The 16,074-nt window shown below is 39.2% G+C and overlaps 2 protein-coding genes across 2 annotated transcripts in view; one reads left to right on the top strand and one right to left on the bottom strand.

Moving 5' to 3' along the window:
• Positions 1–16,074, top strand: part of LOC108138772 (filament-like plant protein 1) — a 78,974-nt gene that overhangs the window by 16,541 nt on the left and 46,359 nt on the right. The window contains exons 2-3 of the mRNA XM_017261227.2: positions 2,828–5,444; positions 6,039–6,960. Coding sequence (XP_017116716.1) covers positions 2,828–5,444; positions 6,039–6,960 — 3,539 coding nt within the window. The remainder of the gene's footprint in view (positions 1–2,827; positions 5,445–6,038; positions 6,961–16,074) is intronic.
• Positions 972–1,750, bottom strand: LOC108138773 (protein FAM210B, mitochondrial). Its single transcript, XM_017261233.1, has one exon. The coding sequence runs from the start codon at positions 1,619–1,621 to the stop codon at positions 1,055–1,057; it is 567 nt and encodes a 188-aa protein (XP_017116722.1). The 5' UTR covers positions 1,622–1,750; the 3' UTR covers positions 972–1,054.

Raw genomic sequence — 16,074 nt, 5'->3', positions numbered from 1 at the left:
TTTCCCAGAAGCAGCTGCTCCCTCTCCACAGTTATCGTGCCATATTCGAATAATTATGGCCACATATGGCGGAGCAGGCTGAGAAAGGAGCAGTTTGTGTGGCCCCACAACCTTTTTGGCGGAAACTTTTGTGCATTTTGCACTTGATAACAATCGGGGTTTTGGTTGGGGTTCCGGGCCACCAGGATGGCGAAAACTTTCACGCGAAAAAGTTCAAGGGCACTGAATGGGGCAGGGTGTGGGGTTTCAGCCACATTGTAGATTTTATTTCCACATCCCTCTCTGCACAAACTCGTAAAGTTTGAGACGCAAACGGCGCTTGTTTAACTTGTCTGTTGAAATTGCATTTTCGATTAAGTCGGCCTGTGTAAACTGCCATCGAGTGCATTTCATATTGTGTGGCGTATAGCAAATTTAGACTGTGTAGTCCCCCAAAAAAATGAAGAACAGATCTGTTGATAAGGATGAGGATGAAGAAACTTTTCCTTGTCAGTCTAAACGTTGGCAAAGTTTGTGGTCGGATTGTTTGGCAAGCATTTAGCACATAAAACCAACTTTTCTAGCTGATGGCGTCGATGATATGCAGCGAATTTAAATTGCTTTAGCAAGAACTTTTTTTTTTGCCATTATGCAATATTTTATTGAAAAAAAATCCTTGTATTTATTATAATTTTGCATATATTAAGCACAAAAAACAAGAAAGGATGCAAGCTTTATATACCCGTGCAGCTATTGCACAAAACATGTTTATAACATTGAACCTGTGATGATTTTCGGCGTTTTCCGGATTTAAATAATGTTAAAAGCGTTATTCTGAATTATTAAACCATTATTATGTAAATTTATATTTTTTTATATTCCGGTTGTTTTTATGGAAGCTATAGGATATAGTCGTCCATTTTTGATCAAATTTAAAAAGTAATTCTAAAATAGTAAACCATCACTAAATATTGTAGAACCATTTTCGTTTAAAAGTGCATTAGTTTATTAAGTGGAAAATTGCATCAAACATTACTTGATAGAAATAGTTTGAATTTAACACCACAGTTAGGTACTAAGTGCCCTTTGTTGTTGGCTTTAAAAGTCCTTTGGATCGCAAATAGCGCACAATAAATGGAGTGGTGCCCAAAGTGATGCTGATCCTGGCGGGCGCAAAAACTTTGTGAACGGCAAAGGCCACAACAAAGGTGCTTCCTGTGGCTACTTTTTCTGCAATAGCGGAGGATCCTATTCCAAGGAATTCCAGAACAGGCACCAGATTGATTCCATTTGAAACGAGTGCATAGAAACAGCCCAGCGAAATCACGGAAATTCCTACATGAAAGACCACTATGGTGGCTCCATATTCCTTGAATGCCCGCTTGAGTTGCTCCCGTTTACTTAATTTGATAGTCGGGGCAGTCGGTGTGGATGCCGATTCGGTACTATAGCTGTGCCGCCTTAAGAATCCTCCATAGGTCATCAAATCGTTGTTTTGAGTTGTAAAACTATGTTCCTTTGACTTGAAGACTTGACTTGAGGCTGAAGATATATAATTTCGCTTTGGTACACTCAAGTGGTTGAAACCGAAAGCTAAACGTGCTCCAAGGTGCACAGCCATCTTTCCCGGGCTTCTTAACATTTTGCTCAGATGCTGATAGAGACAAATCTAACTCTTTCTTAAGATTTATTTGTGTTTTTAAAAACAATACCAAAATTAAGGAGACTATAAAAACAAAGCGCCGTACGATTTGGATATTTTGAAAATATGTTCTGAAATCCATATAAAACTTTACTTTTGTATTTGAAACAGTTTCGGAGTGGTTTACCCTGATTAAAGTCTTTTACTTAGTTATTAATAAATTATAAAAAGAAGTTATTGTTAACAAAATCAAGTATTAATAAAATATAAATTTATTTATATATTAAAAGTAACAGTCCGAATTTACCTTACATCCAGAGCATTATAGTTAATCCCATATCTCCCCATTTCTTCAAATCCTTTCTTACATATTTTTTAGCACAAAGTTTTACCACACTTTCCAAAATTCCCACCCCACTTTTCCTCGTGTACGTGCATAATTAGCTGGCTGTGTGATAGCGAACCCCCTAAAGCTATAAATTCATTATGGTTGCGATGCCACTGCGCTTTTCACCCCTCTTGCACTGCCATAAAAAGTTCAGCGAAACTATAAAGTCGTTGCTCCTTTTTTTTAGTCCTTATTTGATTAAACTGCAATTAGCTTAGGGGGTTGCAAGGGACATAAATAGCCCCCAAAAGGCGATATGAGTTTCGATGACATCAGCAGAAGGATAAGGGTGTTTTGAGGAAAGTCAACCCTGCTTCTGATAATCCTTTAAAGTGCGTTGAACTGGTGCCAAGTGGAAACGCCCCACTGAACTACTTTACACCACATTGGCCACTGCCAAAAAGTCTGAGCACGTGCAGAATGCGGATCTGGGTGGCGCCAAAGAGAAAGAGAAGTTTACACAAAACAAAAATGTACCTGAGTTTCATATACATTTCGCTATTATTGAATTAATTAGTGTACAAATCTAAAATTTAAATATTAAACAGGGTTTTGGTAATCTATAATTAAGAGGGTCTTATTAAATTGAAGTAAACAAGATCAATTCAAAAATAGTGTAAGGAAATACCCCTTTACTTGTCAAAAATATATCGAATACTACATGTTTTTTAGAGTGTATTGTATAGAGGTCGCGGAAAATCATGGTAAAATGAAAACAACCGCAATAGAAGCACACCATCTGGACTAATTTATGTGCAGAAAGCATTTTGTCTTTGATAGTATTTCATTAAATGCCTTGTTTTCACTTTTCGTTGCAGGATCCGGCCACAACTCGAATTCCCCGCCTGGATGGCGTCTCTCGACTTCCGAAGCCGAGTAGTTTTGGCCTGGCCAGCAGTAGTTGCAGCACCACCAACAAAACCACCACCAACAGCAGCAGCACCACCACCACCCAGCACATTCGACCACCGACGTGTGCTCCCAAGGCTACGCAAATATTTCGAGCACCCAGCGATCCTGCAAAGCCTCGTCCTGTCAGCTCGTATGCTCCATCCTCAGCGGCTCTAAGGGATTTGGGCAGCAGTCTGAAGAAGAGCGCCAGTGGGGAGCGAATTAATAATGCAGTCAGTCTGCTCAGCAAAAGGACCAACACCGTCCTGAAGAAGTACTTCAGTCCCAAGTCATCGCCATCGGCTGTGATGTCCAATCCAAGCGAAATGACGAGCTCACTGCCAGTGACTCCTCTTCCCGTGGGGAAACGTGGAATGATATCGAACGATCAGTTGACCAGCAGCACGCCAATGCCACTTTTGCGATCCGAAACATTTGTATGCGAAGATGAGGAGCAGGTGGATCGCATCAATTTGGAGAGCACTCGGCTGTCCACTTTTGGACGAACCATGGATCTCGATTCACCGACATCAAATGAAACCAAAGTACTGGTCAAAGATGCCACAAGAATTATGAATGGTTCACCTTCGACAGACACCACTCAGATAATTAGACCCACTCAAAACACACCGAAAACGATGTTGAGAACGTTTTGTTCGATGGACACCACTCACGAAATGACAGCCAGTTTGAGAAATAATGCAACACACTCGGTAAACTCATCAGGAATAATGGGTAGAACGATGCCAGTGATTCCGGCCAAGGATGTGACCAGAACTATTTCTGGAAATTCAACGGGAATTGGAAATCTTACAAAAGTCGTGCAGGGAGTTGGTAATATCACTAAAACTTTAGAGGGAGCCGGAAATCTCACTTGTTCGGATGATAGACCAGTTAGTATTAGTCAAACGTTTGAGGTAGCCACAAATTGCACTCAAACTTTTGAAAGAGGAGTAAATCTCACCAAAACTATAGGCGATAGGACAGGAAATGTCTCCAAAAATGTGACAAAAATCATAAATTCTGGACAAAATGTTACCAAAACCATGGAAGTTAAGTCCATGTCAGCTCGGGGAGCAAATCTAACCAAATCCATTAACGAACCAGGTGACTTCACCAAAGTTATCCATCAAGGAGCGAATTTAACTTTGAGTATGGATCAGTTGCCCCTGCTGGAACATATATCCATGCCATCTGGCTTGGATATTCTGAGCTCCAAGGGATCTAGTAACTTGGAGAAACTGGATCAAGAAACGGACGACACGCTGGACGTGACGTTAACGAGTTTGGCACCGAATAAAACCAACATGAAGTTGCCCTTGAATTCCACACTTAACACTGAACGATTACTGGATATCAGTGCGTTACAATCACCGAGGCATATTCAACTATTAAACCTAACCCAGGAGTTGGAGAGAGGAACTCCGAGTAGGGGTCATCTTCAATCGGGTCGAAGATCCATTCCCCAGCACTCGCTTCTTTGTCTATCGCCGCAGTCGGCCACCACAACGCCGCATGGCATGAGGATGATGGGTCAGGCTACTCCCCAGCCAGTTCATCTTCTATCGCCTCTATTGAAGCAGGCACAAAGTGCCCTGGTTTTGCCCACTCGAACGCCGGATGGGGATATAGCCATGGATGGTAATGGAGCGCTGGATAATACCCTGACCTCCACTTCAGGTAGAGCACGCACCCGCTATAGTTTCGGCTTGGATCTGCCGGACACAACACTGGATTGCTCCATTGAACTGGTGGACAATTCGTTCTCATCATCCACCCAATTGCAGCAATTACAACAGCAACTCCTAAAGAAGCAAAGCTCTTTCGATCTGGATGAGAGCTTGGGCATCCTAACGCCCGATCAGATGAAGGATTTCCTGGACTCGCCCCACAACAATCTAATGCACAATCTGGAGTTGATTAGGATGCATCATCCGAATCTCATGCAGCTGAGAATGGAGCAGACACCATCGCCGGAGGAACTGCCTCTGGATCCAATTGAAATTAAATCCGAAATTGTGAAACAGGTGGAGGCGTCCCAGAATCAGGTGACCACCTCGCAGCACTCGAAACTGAGCAATAGCTTCATTACCAGCGTGACCAGTGTAACCAGTTTGGATACGGGCTACCAGGGCGACGGTGAGATGTCGCGACCCGCTTCCCGCGGAGCTTGTGATCACTCCCCCAGCAATGGACCCCATTTGGGTCGGGTGAGTCGCCAGCCCAGCTTCCCGCCGCCCAATCCGGCGCCTCTGAGGCGTCAGGATCCCATGACAGACTCCGATTTCTTCACCGAATCCGATGCGGATGATGTCCTGCATCGCGGCGATCGACGGGCCCAGGTGATCGATGGCCAGCTGTATGGACCCGATATGATGCAGCCGAGTGCCTCGGTTCCTCAAATGGAGGACTCCTGCATGGAGTCCTCGGGCATTTTTACGGACGTGGAGAACCGCTGCGACGAGGAGATGCGGCAGCCCGAGCTAGAGGTGGACGTGGATGTGGACATGTCGCCGGATGACTCCACGCAGACCATGCGAAAAGGTGAAAAGGATGATATGTTTTTATGAAATAAAAAAAATATAAATTCTTCTTAGTTCTAGTTTAAATAACAATATTATTTAATTAAAACTCAAAGCATATATGAGCAGTTTAACTGTCATAAGTTAAACCTCCAATTGCAAACTTAAGACCTAAAAATAGAAAAAGTCGTACTAAACGATTTAAGGAAAAGCAAAAGGCTATTTATTAGTTACAAATATGTATGAAAGTTATTTATTTTTTACTGTTTGCATTTTTTGAATGCAAATAAAATTTTTATTGGTAAAATTTTGTGTTTTGAGCTATGAAATTTTAAGTATATTTTGTTATGTGTATAATTTAAAATCCATTTTACATTCATATGCTGTTACACCGATAGCCTGGTTTAATTCATCAGTCATATAAAATTGTACCATAAATTTAAGCTTAAGCTATGAAATTTTAACTGTAAATTGTGGTGTAGCATATATCATTTACAATCCAGTTGATTTTCAAGTGATATTTTAACTGTAGTTAAGTTTAATTAGATATGATTTCACTGGCTATGATATTCTATAAGCTTGTTGATCGATGCTAATGCCGCTTTTGCTTCCCTAGGTCAAGGTCAGCAGTCCACTCCCACCCAGCAGAATCAGCTGGCGCCGCAGCAGCGCCCCCCCAGCAGCTGTCTCTCCTCCTCCTCGGCGGCCACGACGCTCTCTCTGTCGCTCTCCAACCGCACCTCGTACTGCAGCGTCGACGGCGGCAGCGCCCGAAGTTTCTGCGGCGACGAAGCTTTCGCTTCAGCGGCGGTACGATCGCCGGTGGTGCTCTCAGTTCAGAAAACCTCGTCGCCGCGTCCACACGCTTCACTGTCATCGCTCTGTACGGTGGAGACTTTCCGCGGCTCCGTTTCCTCGAACTCATCGATCGCCTCGCCAAAATCGTGCAAATCGTCGGCCACCAAAACTGGCGGTAAATCGCGCGTTTTAAAATCGCCAAAATCCCCGAAATCGCCGAGATCGCCGCTTAATCGTAAGGCGCACACGCCCAACAAATGGGATGCCGTGATGAATAAGATTGCCAGCAATAAGTCTCTGATCAAGACAAACTATAACGATGTGAAGTCAAAGGTGTCCAGCACGCGGATTATGACGCCGGCTTCCGGTTCGAGTCCTGGTTCCGGTTCCGGTTCGGGTTCCGTTTCCGCCGCCAGTCCGCGCGGCAGCCCAAGTGTGAGTGCTAGTGCCCGGCGTTCGCCCTCGGCCACGCCCAAAGTGCCACCCAAATTGCTTTTGGCCAAAAGATCGAGCAGCAGCAGCTGCTCCTCGTCCAAGGTCCATGCCACGCCCTCGCCGCCCCCACATGTGACCCCGCCAACGCGGCAGCCACTGGATAAAGGCTCAGTTGGCGCCGGGTCAGTGGGTGGTGGTGGTGGCCTTGTAACCCGTGTCGGAAAAGCGCCACCCAAGTCGCCCACCTCACCCACAACGCCCACATCGCCGCCCGCCAAGCGACTGCAATCAACCCTCGTCAGTCGGTAAGTTATTAAACAGATAGTATTTGATTTATTTCGGAAAATTTTAGACTACAAAAATTTTGGACTAAATAATGGTGTGATATGAAGGTTTCAAAGTGTCTGAGAGATGGGTTATCAACTTTATTTGTCCGTGAATTACGAAGGTGTTTCAAGATAATGTTGTAACGTTATTTTAATCTTTGGAAACTAGGTAATATCGATAAGTTAATTATCTCTTAAAATTGGTAGTAATTGAAAGTGGCGATAATTTTGTTCAGTTCAAATACAATTTGCTTTAGTTTCTTTGTTTTAAATTAAAATCAATGCTTTCAAAGCATTGAAGGTTGTTCATGTGCTTTTAAACTTAATCTTGTAACACTTAATATCTCTTTGGCTTAACTTTAATCTTTAAAAACTCAGTAATATAAACAAGGAACCTTAAATATATAATTATTTGTTTTTTGTCGTATGTTGAGATAACTTTATGATGTTTTCCAAATATTTCGAAGAGTCTTTGATTTAATGAAATAAATTTAATAGTTTGAATTAAAAGTAGTGCATTTGAAGCTCCTTATAGCCCAAAGTTTATTTTTATTTGCTTCTAGCATATCTTTTGCAAACATTCTTATCGCCACCAGAGAACACATTCCAAACTTATCAATCTTCTTATCATTACCAGTTTCTGTTGATGGATTTCTTTCGTTTGTTTGGTGTTCCACTTTTCGAATGCTTTTTCGATAGGCAATCGAGTGGCCACTTACACACCTGTCTTACCCACCTTTTAATGAGTTCAGGGGCATTTGACTTGGGCGGCGTGTTGAGTAGATAACGATTGCACCCAGGTCTTTAAATAATTCATCAAGTATTTCGATTCACTTTGAAATTCAATGAGATATGAGCGGGGAATAAATAAACAATTGTACAAAAATGAGAAATGAGGCATGCTTATGGGTTAGTTACTATCTGAACTTTCTCAAAAGGTGCAAATTTATTTGCTCTATCTGCGTTTGACGTCATTTGTCTGTGTGAAAGCAAATAAATTAAATTCACCCAGTCCGAATAAGCTTAATTATATGGGTAATATCTCAAACTATGTAGGAGGTAAACTGGCTAAACCCCAATAAACATTAAGTAATTGCTATTGAACGAGCGATTAATAGAGCAGGGAAGAGAACAAAATTGCGAGAGTTAAGTGCGCTGAAGTACTTAATTTATTGGACTCCTGTGGTATGAGTTAAGCATCTTTAAAGCTTTAATAAGTTGAATGCAAAATGGCATCTATACATATAGAATGGGAAACCCATACTAATTACGCAGCATTTGTGATGTTTCGTCATGTGGACACAAATCGCTTGCGGTTGTGGAAATAATAATTTGGGTTCCCGGGGTACATGCATTATATAAATTAAGACAAAAGTCACACAAACAAACAGTGGAATTAAATACCACTGAACTTTGTCTTTTGAGTGGGAGGTAGAGTGCAAAAGTAAACCCACAAATTGTTCACAAAACCCAAGAAGGCAGAACAAATTTCCACTTAAATATATACATATTTTGTTTAGCTATAGTCTTCCCTGTTTTTATTTTTTTTCTTTTTCGCAGTTCAGCTAACATGCAAAACATTTTCAATTACAAATTTTTCCGCTACTCAACAGCGGGAAAAACTAACAACTAAACAATAGCATCTACAAATTAACAAAGCCCAGCCAAAACTTGTCTCTAAAATTATCATCTCTCGTCTGTTGTGTTTTTATTTACATGACGAACGCCCCTAAAAATTCATTAGATAAGAGATTTTCATCTTGGGTTAGCCACGATTCGAGGAATTACATGTAGTTGCTAGTTAGTAGTTTACTTGTTTTTAACCCGAAAGATTTCTTTATTTTTAATCTGATGTCTATTATTTGAACAAGCCAAAGCCGCAAAGCAAAGTATATATATATATTTCACATCTGAGCCGGCAATAACAATCCGAGCAATGTGAATGTATCTTAGAGTGTGTGATTTGTTTGACTCTCGATTCCGATGAGCGTGAGTGTGTGAAAAACGCCCAAGCTCAAGCTCAAATCGAGTTAATTTGAGTCAACTGGTATGCTAAGTAAATGTACGTTTGTATGTATATATATCCAAGGTGCTTAAGTATCATTTGTTTTGTTTCAAATTGCATTTGTAGGCATGCAAAAATCGCTGGGGGATTACGTAAATTCATGAATTGTTTACCAGTAATGAGAAAATTTCGTTGCGTTCAGAATACTAACTGAGTTGAATTTAAATCGTATATTTCCGCTTTAGTTATTTAAATGGGAATTGAAAATGGAACACTTAATTGGCATACATAATGAGTTTTTTCCATTAACTTGTTTAGCATTTGTTTTCGTTAGGTCACTTTCAGTATTTTGATACGTTTTGTGGAAAATAACAAAAATAATATTGCACCTACAAGTATTGCCAGTAAAAATGATTGTTTTATGTCTGAAAAAGGTATTTTTCGTAATTTTTTATAAAATTTACCCGTTTAATATCAAAACAAGTAAAGCTGAACTTAAAGAATTTAATCTTAAGTTTAGTTCGCATCCAAAATTTAGGTGCAAGCAAACAAGTTAAGATTAAACAAAAAATGGTGACAAATATAAAGCAAATAAACGAAAAAAATAACTCAAGACCAGCAGAGTGAACACATGTTATCAGCCATGGAGAACAACGTGTAACTTAAAGATAAACAAGCAAAGCCAAACAGCCAAAAGCCAGCATGAATAATATCATAAATTTCGACAAGGTCAACAGAGTAACAGCAATTAAGGGGGCACACGAAAAAAATTACGATCTCCGGATACAAGAGATCTCAAAACTTCGGACACGTAAAATGCAAATATTGGTTTAACGTCTAGAAATAGATGGGGCATTTCCTCTCGCCCGGATCAAAAGTTTGTGGTGGGGTGCGATAAATACTTGGCAGGGGGATAACATTGGAAATCGAACATTAGTCAGGTCTAAGGCCTCAGCATAAAAACTATTTCTGCCTGGTAAGCGGATTCATTAACACGTGCATATGAAACTTTGACTTTTTCTTATGTTTTTGATAGGCGGCATAAGTTTTTTTATGCTGTGTATTCATAAAACAATTGAGCATAAAGTACTCAAAAAGAAAATTAAATTTATTTGACTCTTCATTGGCAGTGTAATGTTATATAAATTTGGAATGCATAAATTAAGCAAGACTTCAATTCAACGTCGATTTCCCCTTATTATTAAATTCAACTGATTTAACATAACATAATAATCTGATTTTCTCGCCGTGCATTCATTAACATCCATCAGATACAACTGTCTATACTGTGTTTACGACTTTGACCTTTCGCAATGATATGGTGGTTTAACTCTAATGACGTCGACGATTGTCTCTCCCTCTCCGATAAAAAAACCATAAATGTCATGTTGTTATTAATAAAAGTTGCCCATCACACTCAATTGGTTTCGGGCGGTTCGTCGTTCGTTTGGCCGTTGATTGCGAGTGCCATGGAAAATGCTAATAAAGCTATTTCCATCTGGCAAAAGTCGGTGGCTCCCGCGGGCTCAACTTAAATTCGCAGGCAACATAAAATCAGACAGTCAGACAGTCAGACACTCCAACAGTGACGCAGTCTTAAGCCTGGTGGCAAACATTGTGACAAGTGTCATGAGGGCTGTCAACACGCTGAACTCGCAACCATTTAACACCCACAAATAAAAAGCGCGAGCTGTTTTAATTAAAAATGCAACCAGTTTGCATATTTTATCTCTCCTCGTTGCGGCTAGTTTAAAGTTAATTTCATATTATGTAATATTTTGCCGGCTACTGTGCAGCCAGAAAAATGGTGAACACAAAAAAGGTAAACTTGTTTGGCAAACAAAACAAAAGTGGAAAAGAAGAAAAGGCCAGCTCTCTCGGTGGGCTCTTTTCATTTTTGTTTACCTTTTTAATAAACAATTTTTCCGTTTACATAGCTGGGTCACTTATAAATTCTTAATGGGATTAAAAAAATAAATGTTTATAAATATTAAATTATCTGCTTCTGGGCAAGCAAATAAAGATACCTTTTTTGGATGGATTTCACGGCTGATAAATGTATGAATTTGAATATTTAAAAACTCTTGAAAATCCAGTTTAAAATCGAATAGTTTTCACAATATTTGTGTGATATGAGAAACCAGTATTTTAATTGCTCAGATCATTTTATCGATTCCGAAAACAATTTTTATTGCCGGTAATTGTTCATTCTTTTGTTCGCAAACGGAAGTTTCGACATCAAAAGAAAAAGTACCAACAAAAATTTTAATTTACCAAGAACAGAAATTTCAAACAAAAATGGCCGCAGAGAAACATAAAAAACTTAATCAAACAGAGCATGAACTTTATTATCGTTTTCTTCAAGCTTTGAAAAAAAAGGTAAATTTAAAACGCAAATAATTTGCACAGCATGAGATGAAACATATGTTTGTAGATATTTAAATAAATAATTATTAACTGCGTTTTGGTGAATAAATCGCCAAAATTAAATCGTGGAACTGTGAAATACTTTAGCCTACATCTGTTGTCTACCAAACATGATCCCAATATACTCTTTTCATGGTAAACAACAATACCTAAAGAGAACTCGCAGACCGTGTTAAATGTTAAATATTTGATTGACAACAAATGCTGTTTAAAGTTGAAACTGGCAAAGTAAATTTGGTTCCCAATTGTTCTGTGGCTTTGCCAAAATTAAATAAAACCCAAAAGAGTTTCAAAGTGTCGAAACTAAACGAGGAAATAGCTAAGTAAATTTACAATTTACGTGTAAACTTATCCCTTGTCGAAAATGTGGTTGAGGTCTTGTTTGCCATTGCAATTTGTTCAAGTGAAATACCAACAAAAGAGTTCAGAAAAGTTGAGAAGCCCATTTAGATAAATGCAAATGAGCTGCCCTCCAGTCTGGTTTTATAATATCAAATTGACTGACCCTGAACTTGGCCAGAAAGTTGAGCTCAACAATCGAATCGGGGTACAGCCAATTAGGCGTCGTGTGAATATTTATGCGCTAATCAATGATCGGCTCATATTTACGAGCGTTTCGGGCTAAATAATAAAATTCCAAAAACCGGAGAGTGGGCATCCGATTATGGGCTTGGAAAGAAATTTATGGTTCGCCTGCGTTGCCGAGCTGTGCACCCCATGACCCCAAACTCCAACTTTGACCTTTTTATGAGTGACATATTTTTGGGTGTGAAACTGTAGCAAAAATGTGCAGGAACAAGAAGCTTGAAGGCCATAAATCACTATTTGCCTGACAAGTTTAATATTTTGGTTGGATGATTTCGGGTTATTGAAATTAAATTTTTGTTGTTCAAGATTTATAACTTATTTTTCACAATAATTGTGTAAACAATTTAATGTCGCTACCCAAGATATTTCTAAATTTTAAAGTAATTTCTTGATAAAATTCTACTTTCTGAGTGACAACTATTCAACCAAATACTTAATCATTGAGTTCGAAATGAACTTATAATAAGTAAAATATGTCAAAGAAATCGTTCAGTCTCATTTTCATTTTGCCAACATAACAAATGGCGAAGCTGATTGGGGTTGCGACCCCAAAAATGGTAGAAATGTCTTAGGCTCAGAATTCTAATGAAACGCAATAAATCTTTCAGACACATTTACATTTAAGCTCTGTAACGAGTTTTATTGAAAAAGTGTGTAAGGCAACGGGAGAGGTTTTTGTTTCGAATGATTTTTTTTTATTAATTTCAAAAGGTTTCCATTTCGACGAATCTAACCGAGGTCGCTCGGGGGTCTGTTTTTTAATGAATTAAACAAGCTTGGTGCCTTGTGGCAGATTTGACCAATGGCTTTGGGGTCGAATATAAAGTTGTTAGCCAATGGAGATTGAAACCAGAACACTCCCAATACCGAAATTCCCAGCAAAAGGTTTCCCTGCGATGAGTGGAACTCAATCGAGCGAAACCAAATCAAATGGTCAATCAAAATTAATGAAATTGCTGCATGCAAATCGCAGCTTTTGTTGCATTTTGACGTCAATTAAGCGTTTCATTCAGACCTCCGTTCTATCGGATTTCCCCTTGGGCAGCGGCAACGCCTTTAGAATTTTTATTTACGCTCGTTGGTTATTGCCAGCCGAACATTTTGCATTTTGCGCATTTGCATTAACAATTTATGCCAATTTTCAGCTTCTATTTTTCCTGTTGGTTATGGCTTTGCCACAGTAATTACGAGGGCGAGTGGTGGCGAATTTACAAGTTTCGGCTTCTCCGTTAAGTGTGCAAGAAACAGCAAATTTGAAATTGTAATGAAGTTGGTTTTTGTGGCTGCAAAAGTTTTCCAGTAGCCAAAGAAAATTGTTTATTAGCAGCTGGGCGGGCCACGGGAGTTGCCAAGTAAGGTTGCCAATCAGCATAAATTATAGAGAATTTAAACAAAATAATACGCTGTTGGAGCTAGAGGTTATATTATATTATTTGTTGGATTCAAAACAAAAAGCTTTAATTCTCAACAACTTGCTCAAACTAATCCGAATAGAAAAATCAATAAATATTTTCCTAACTTATTGTTTCTAGAACGACTTTAACAAACAATTAAATGTTATGGAAAGCTAAGCATCTTAAAAAATCCGATTTGTGTGAAAATTGCATTTTCTGTCGCAAATTATTTACACATCAATTAAAATAAGCTTTCAACATTTAACCGATATTTCTCTGATAAGCTCTACATTTCTCTGTCCTTCTATTTGCTTTTCGTATATTAATTTGATTTATGTGACATTTTAGCTGGTTTCCTCCAGAAATTTGTGGGTCAGGCGGGGAACATTAATATGTAATTAGCAGCAAATGACCCCAATTTTTGCAGAGGGTTCGCCTTCAGCAGGCAGGAAAATACTCTCTCTGGAAAGGCATGTTGGGAGTCCCACGTGTCCAATGGTATTTGATGGCGTTTTAAGTGCCGTCAAATGAACAGCTGAGTAATGCTTCTCTGCGGTATTCGTTGCTCATCATCGACATCATCATTTGATACTATATAGCCTAAATTGAGGTTCCATAAAAAAAAACAGCCAGATGGGTGGAGATAGTGGAAGAAATACCTTTAAAACCATAAATTTATGTGAGCGTGGCAAACAAATTGCCTTCCGTATGGGAAATTATTGCGTGTGTGCAGCCAAATAAAGTGAGAAACAGACAGACAGAAAGAGCAAGGGGGTGCTGGGGGTCGGAAAATGGAAAAGGAGGGAAAACAACGCACAGCAATCGACGACAAATCATGAATTTGTCAAGGCACATCAACAAGCTGGAAATACTTCAAAATACTCCCATGACACGTGAGCATTTACGCAATCGACATTTAGTCACCAGAAAAACAAATATATTTACTGATTTAATTTACAGTATCCATGACAAAATTAAATATAATTCTTTAAAAAGAAAAAACAAACTGAAAATATTATATTTAAAAAGGTATAAAAAGCATTTTTTTGTGTGTACCCAAAAACGAAGTAAAGCCACTCAACTTAACCCCCTGACATGTGTCGCTCATATTGACCCCCCTTAACACCTCTTCGCCTCGCTCTTCGCCAGCTTGTTTTGTTATTGATTTCTGGCTGTTGATAGATTTTCTTTGGCTTTGGCAACATTTTGACTGCTATTAAAGTTCACGAAAATCTCTGGCATGCGACTTCTCTCACACGTTTCGTAATGTCAACGTGAATTTTTCCCATTTTCCCCTTTCAATCTCGTGTGGCAATCGTCTGACGATTTTAATTTGTCGCCTTCTTTTCGTCTTAAATATGCTTAGGGGAAAATGTTTTACAAGTTGGTGAAATTTCCCGGCATTTTCTCAGCGTTCTCTTAAAGTTTTCCTTGATGATTTTTGATTAATTGTTTCTTGCCGCCTGAAAGCGATTTAAGTTTTTGTCTCAGCTTTTTTCGCTTCTTTATAAATTGGATATTAGCTAATGAGCTTAAGTGATTTGGTTGCATTTAAAATTTTTTTTTTTTCCGTTTTTTTAAGCATTGTGAAAGTATCAAAGTTTGAGGAAAATTTCGATTCGCTGCGTGTGTTCCATGGAAAAAGAAAATTAAGTTGCTGTTGGTGTGTGCGTGGGAATTATGAAAATCATTCATGGTTGCGTCAAATGGGCTATCAATGAGTTATATAAGTTTATAGTTGGTGAGTTTAGCCAATTAAATGCAATGGATCTTAAAGAGCTTTAATTTACTTATTAAAAAGTAGTTTAAACCTTTTAAATGCAAACGATATTCCATTTAATATATCTAGCTTTGGAATCAATAAATTTTGTAATGAACATGTCCGGTATTACAAATACTTCATTAGGTGCCTTAAGTGCACCTACCCCAATTCGATTTCACTTAGACACCCACGCGGCTCGCAATGATATCTTAATGCCCATATCTGTGGCCTATGGACTTCAAAGCGATTTTTAGCCAGCCACTTAGACGCCCATCAACTCCTCGGTTCCCACAGCCAAAACGTTCCCCCTTATTAAAATAAAACACGAAATAGAAAAGGAAAGGAATTGCTTGGCCCACAAGCAGGGCACAATGCCTCGTATTACAATATACAGACAAATAATTCCAACTCATGAATCACATGACTTATTTATAAACGACATCAGCGGCCCATCTATCCGCGGCACTAACTCACTAACAAAACTCAACCCAGCGCGGCCCAAACTCTATTTTTGCCCGATTTTCTCGCTCGACAGACCCGGCAAAATAAAAAAACGCCATGGGAAAAAACAAAGTTTCGGTGGCCGAAAGAGCAGCAAACATCATCGGTAGTACAGAATCCATCCCAACTAATGCAACAAAAAACAAAACAAGCGAAATTAGTTCAAATTCTATATTTAAAAGTAGGACTGTCGGCAAAATGTTGCTGCATCTTCAGCTCCACCGCTGCCAGTTTTTTCCAAACGAAGCGCAACGCTGTGGAAAAAAACACTTGTTTCGGTTTTCGGCTTTTCCGAAATACGAAAGCAACACAAATGTTGTTGCCCGGTGTTTGGGATTGGATGTGGCAACATCCGCAAGGTGAACAGAACACCAACAAACATTAGATGGGTTTTACAAATTTTTATATTGTGAACT

This window comes from Drosophila elegans, unplaced genomic scaffold (assembly GCF_018152505.1).
Source record: "Drosophila elegans isolate 14027-0461.03 unplaced genomic scaffold, ASM1815250v1 contig_814, whole genome shotgun sequence".
In the NCBI taxonomy this organism is placed as follows: domain Eukaryota; kingdom Metazoa; phylum Arthropoda; class Insecta; order Diptera; family Drosophilidae; genus Drosophila; species Drosophila elegans.
The sequence above is the reverse complement of the archived record's forward strand: the minus strand, read 5'-3'. Positions and strand labels throughout refer to the sequence as shown.

What these genes read in the sequence shown, in the direction of transcription:
- LOC108138773 (XM_017261233.1), bottom strand. Translation starts at nt 1,621, where the DNA reads ATGTTAAGAAGCCCGGGAAAGATGGCTGTGCACCTTGGAGCACGTTTA.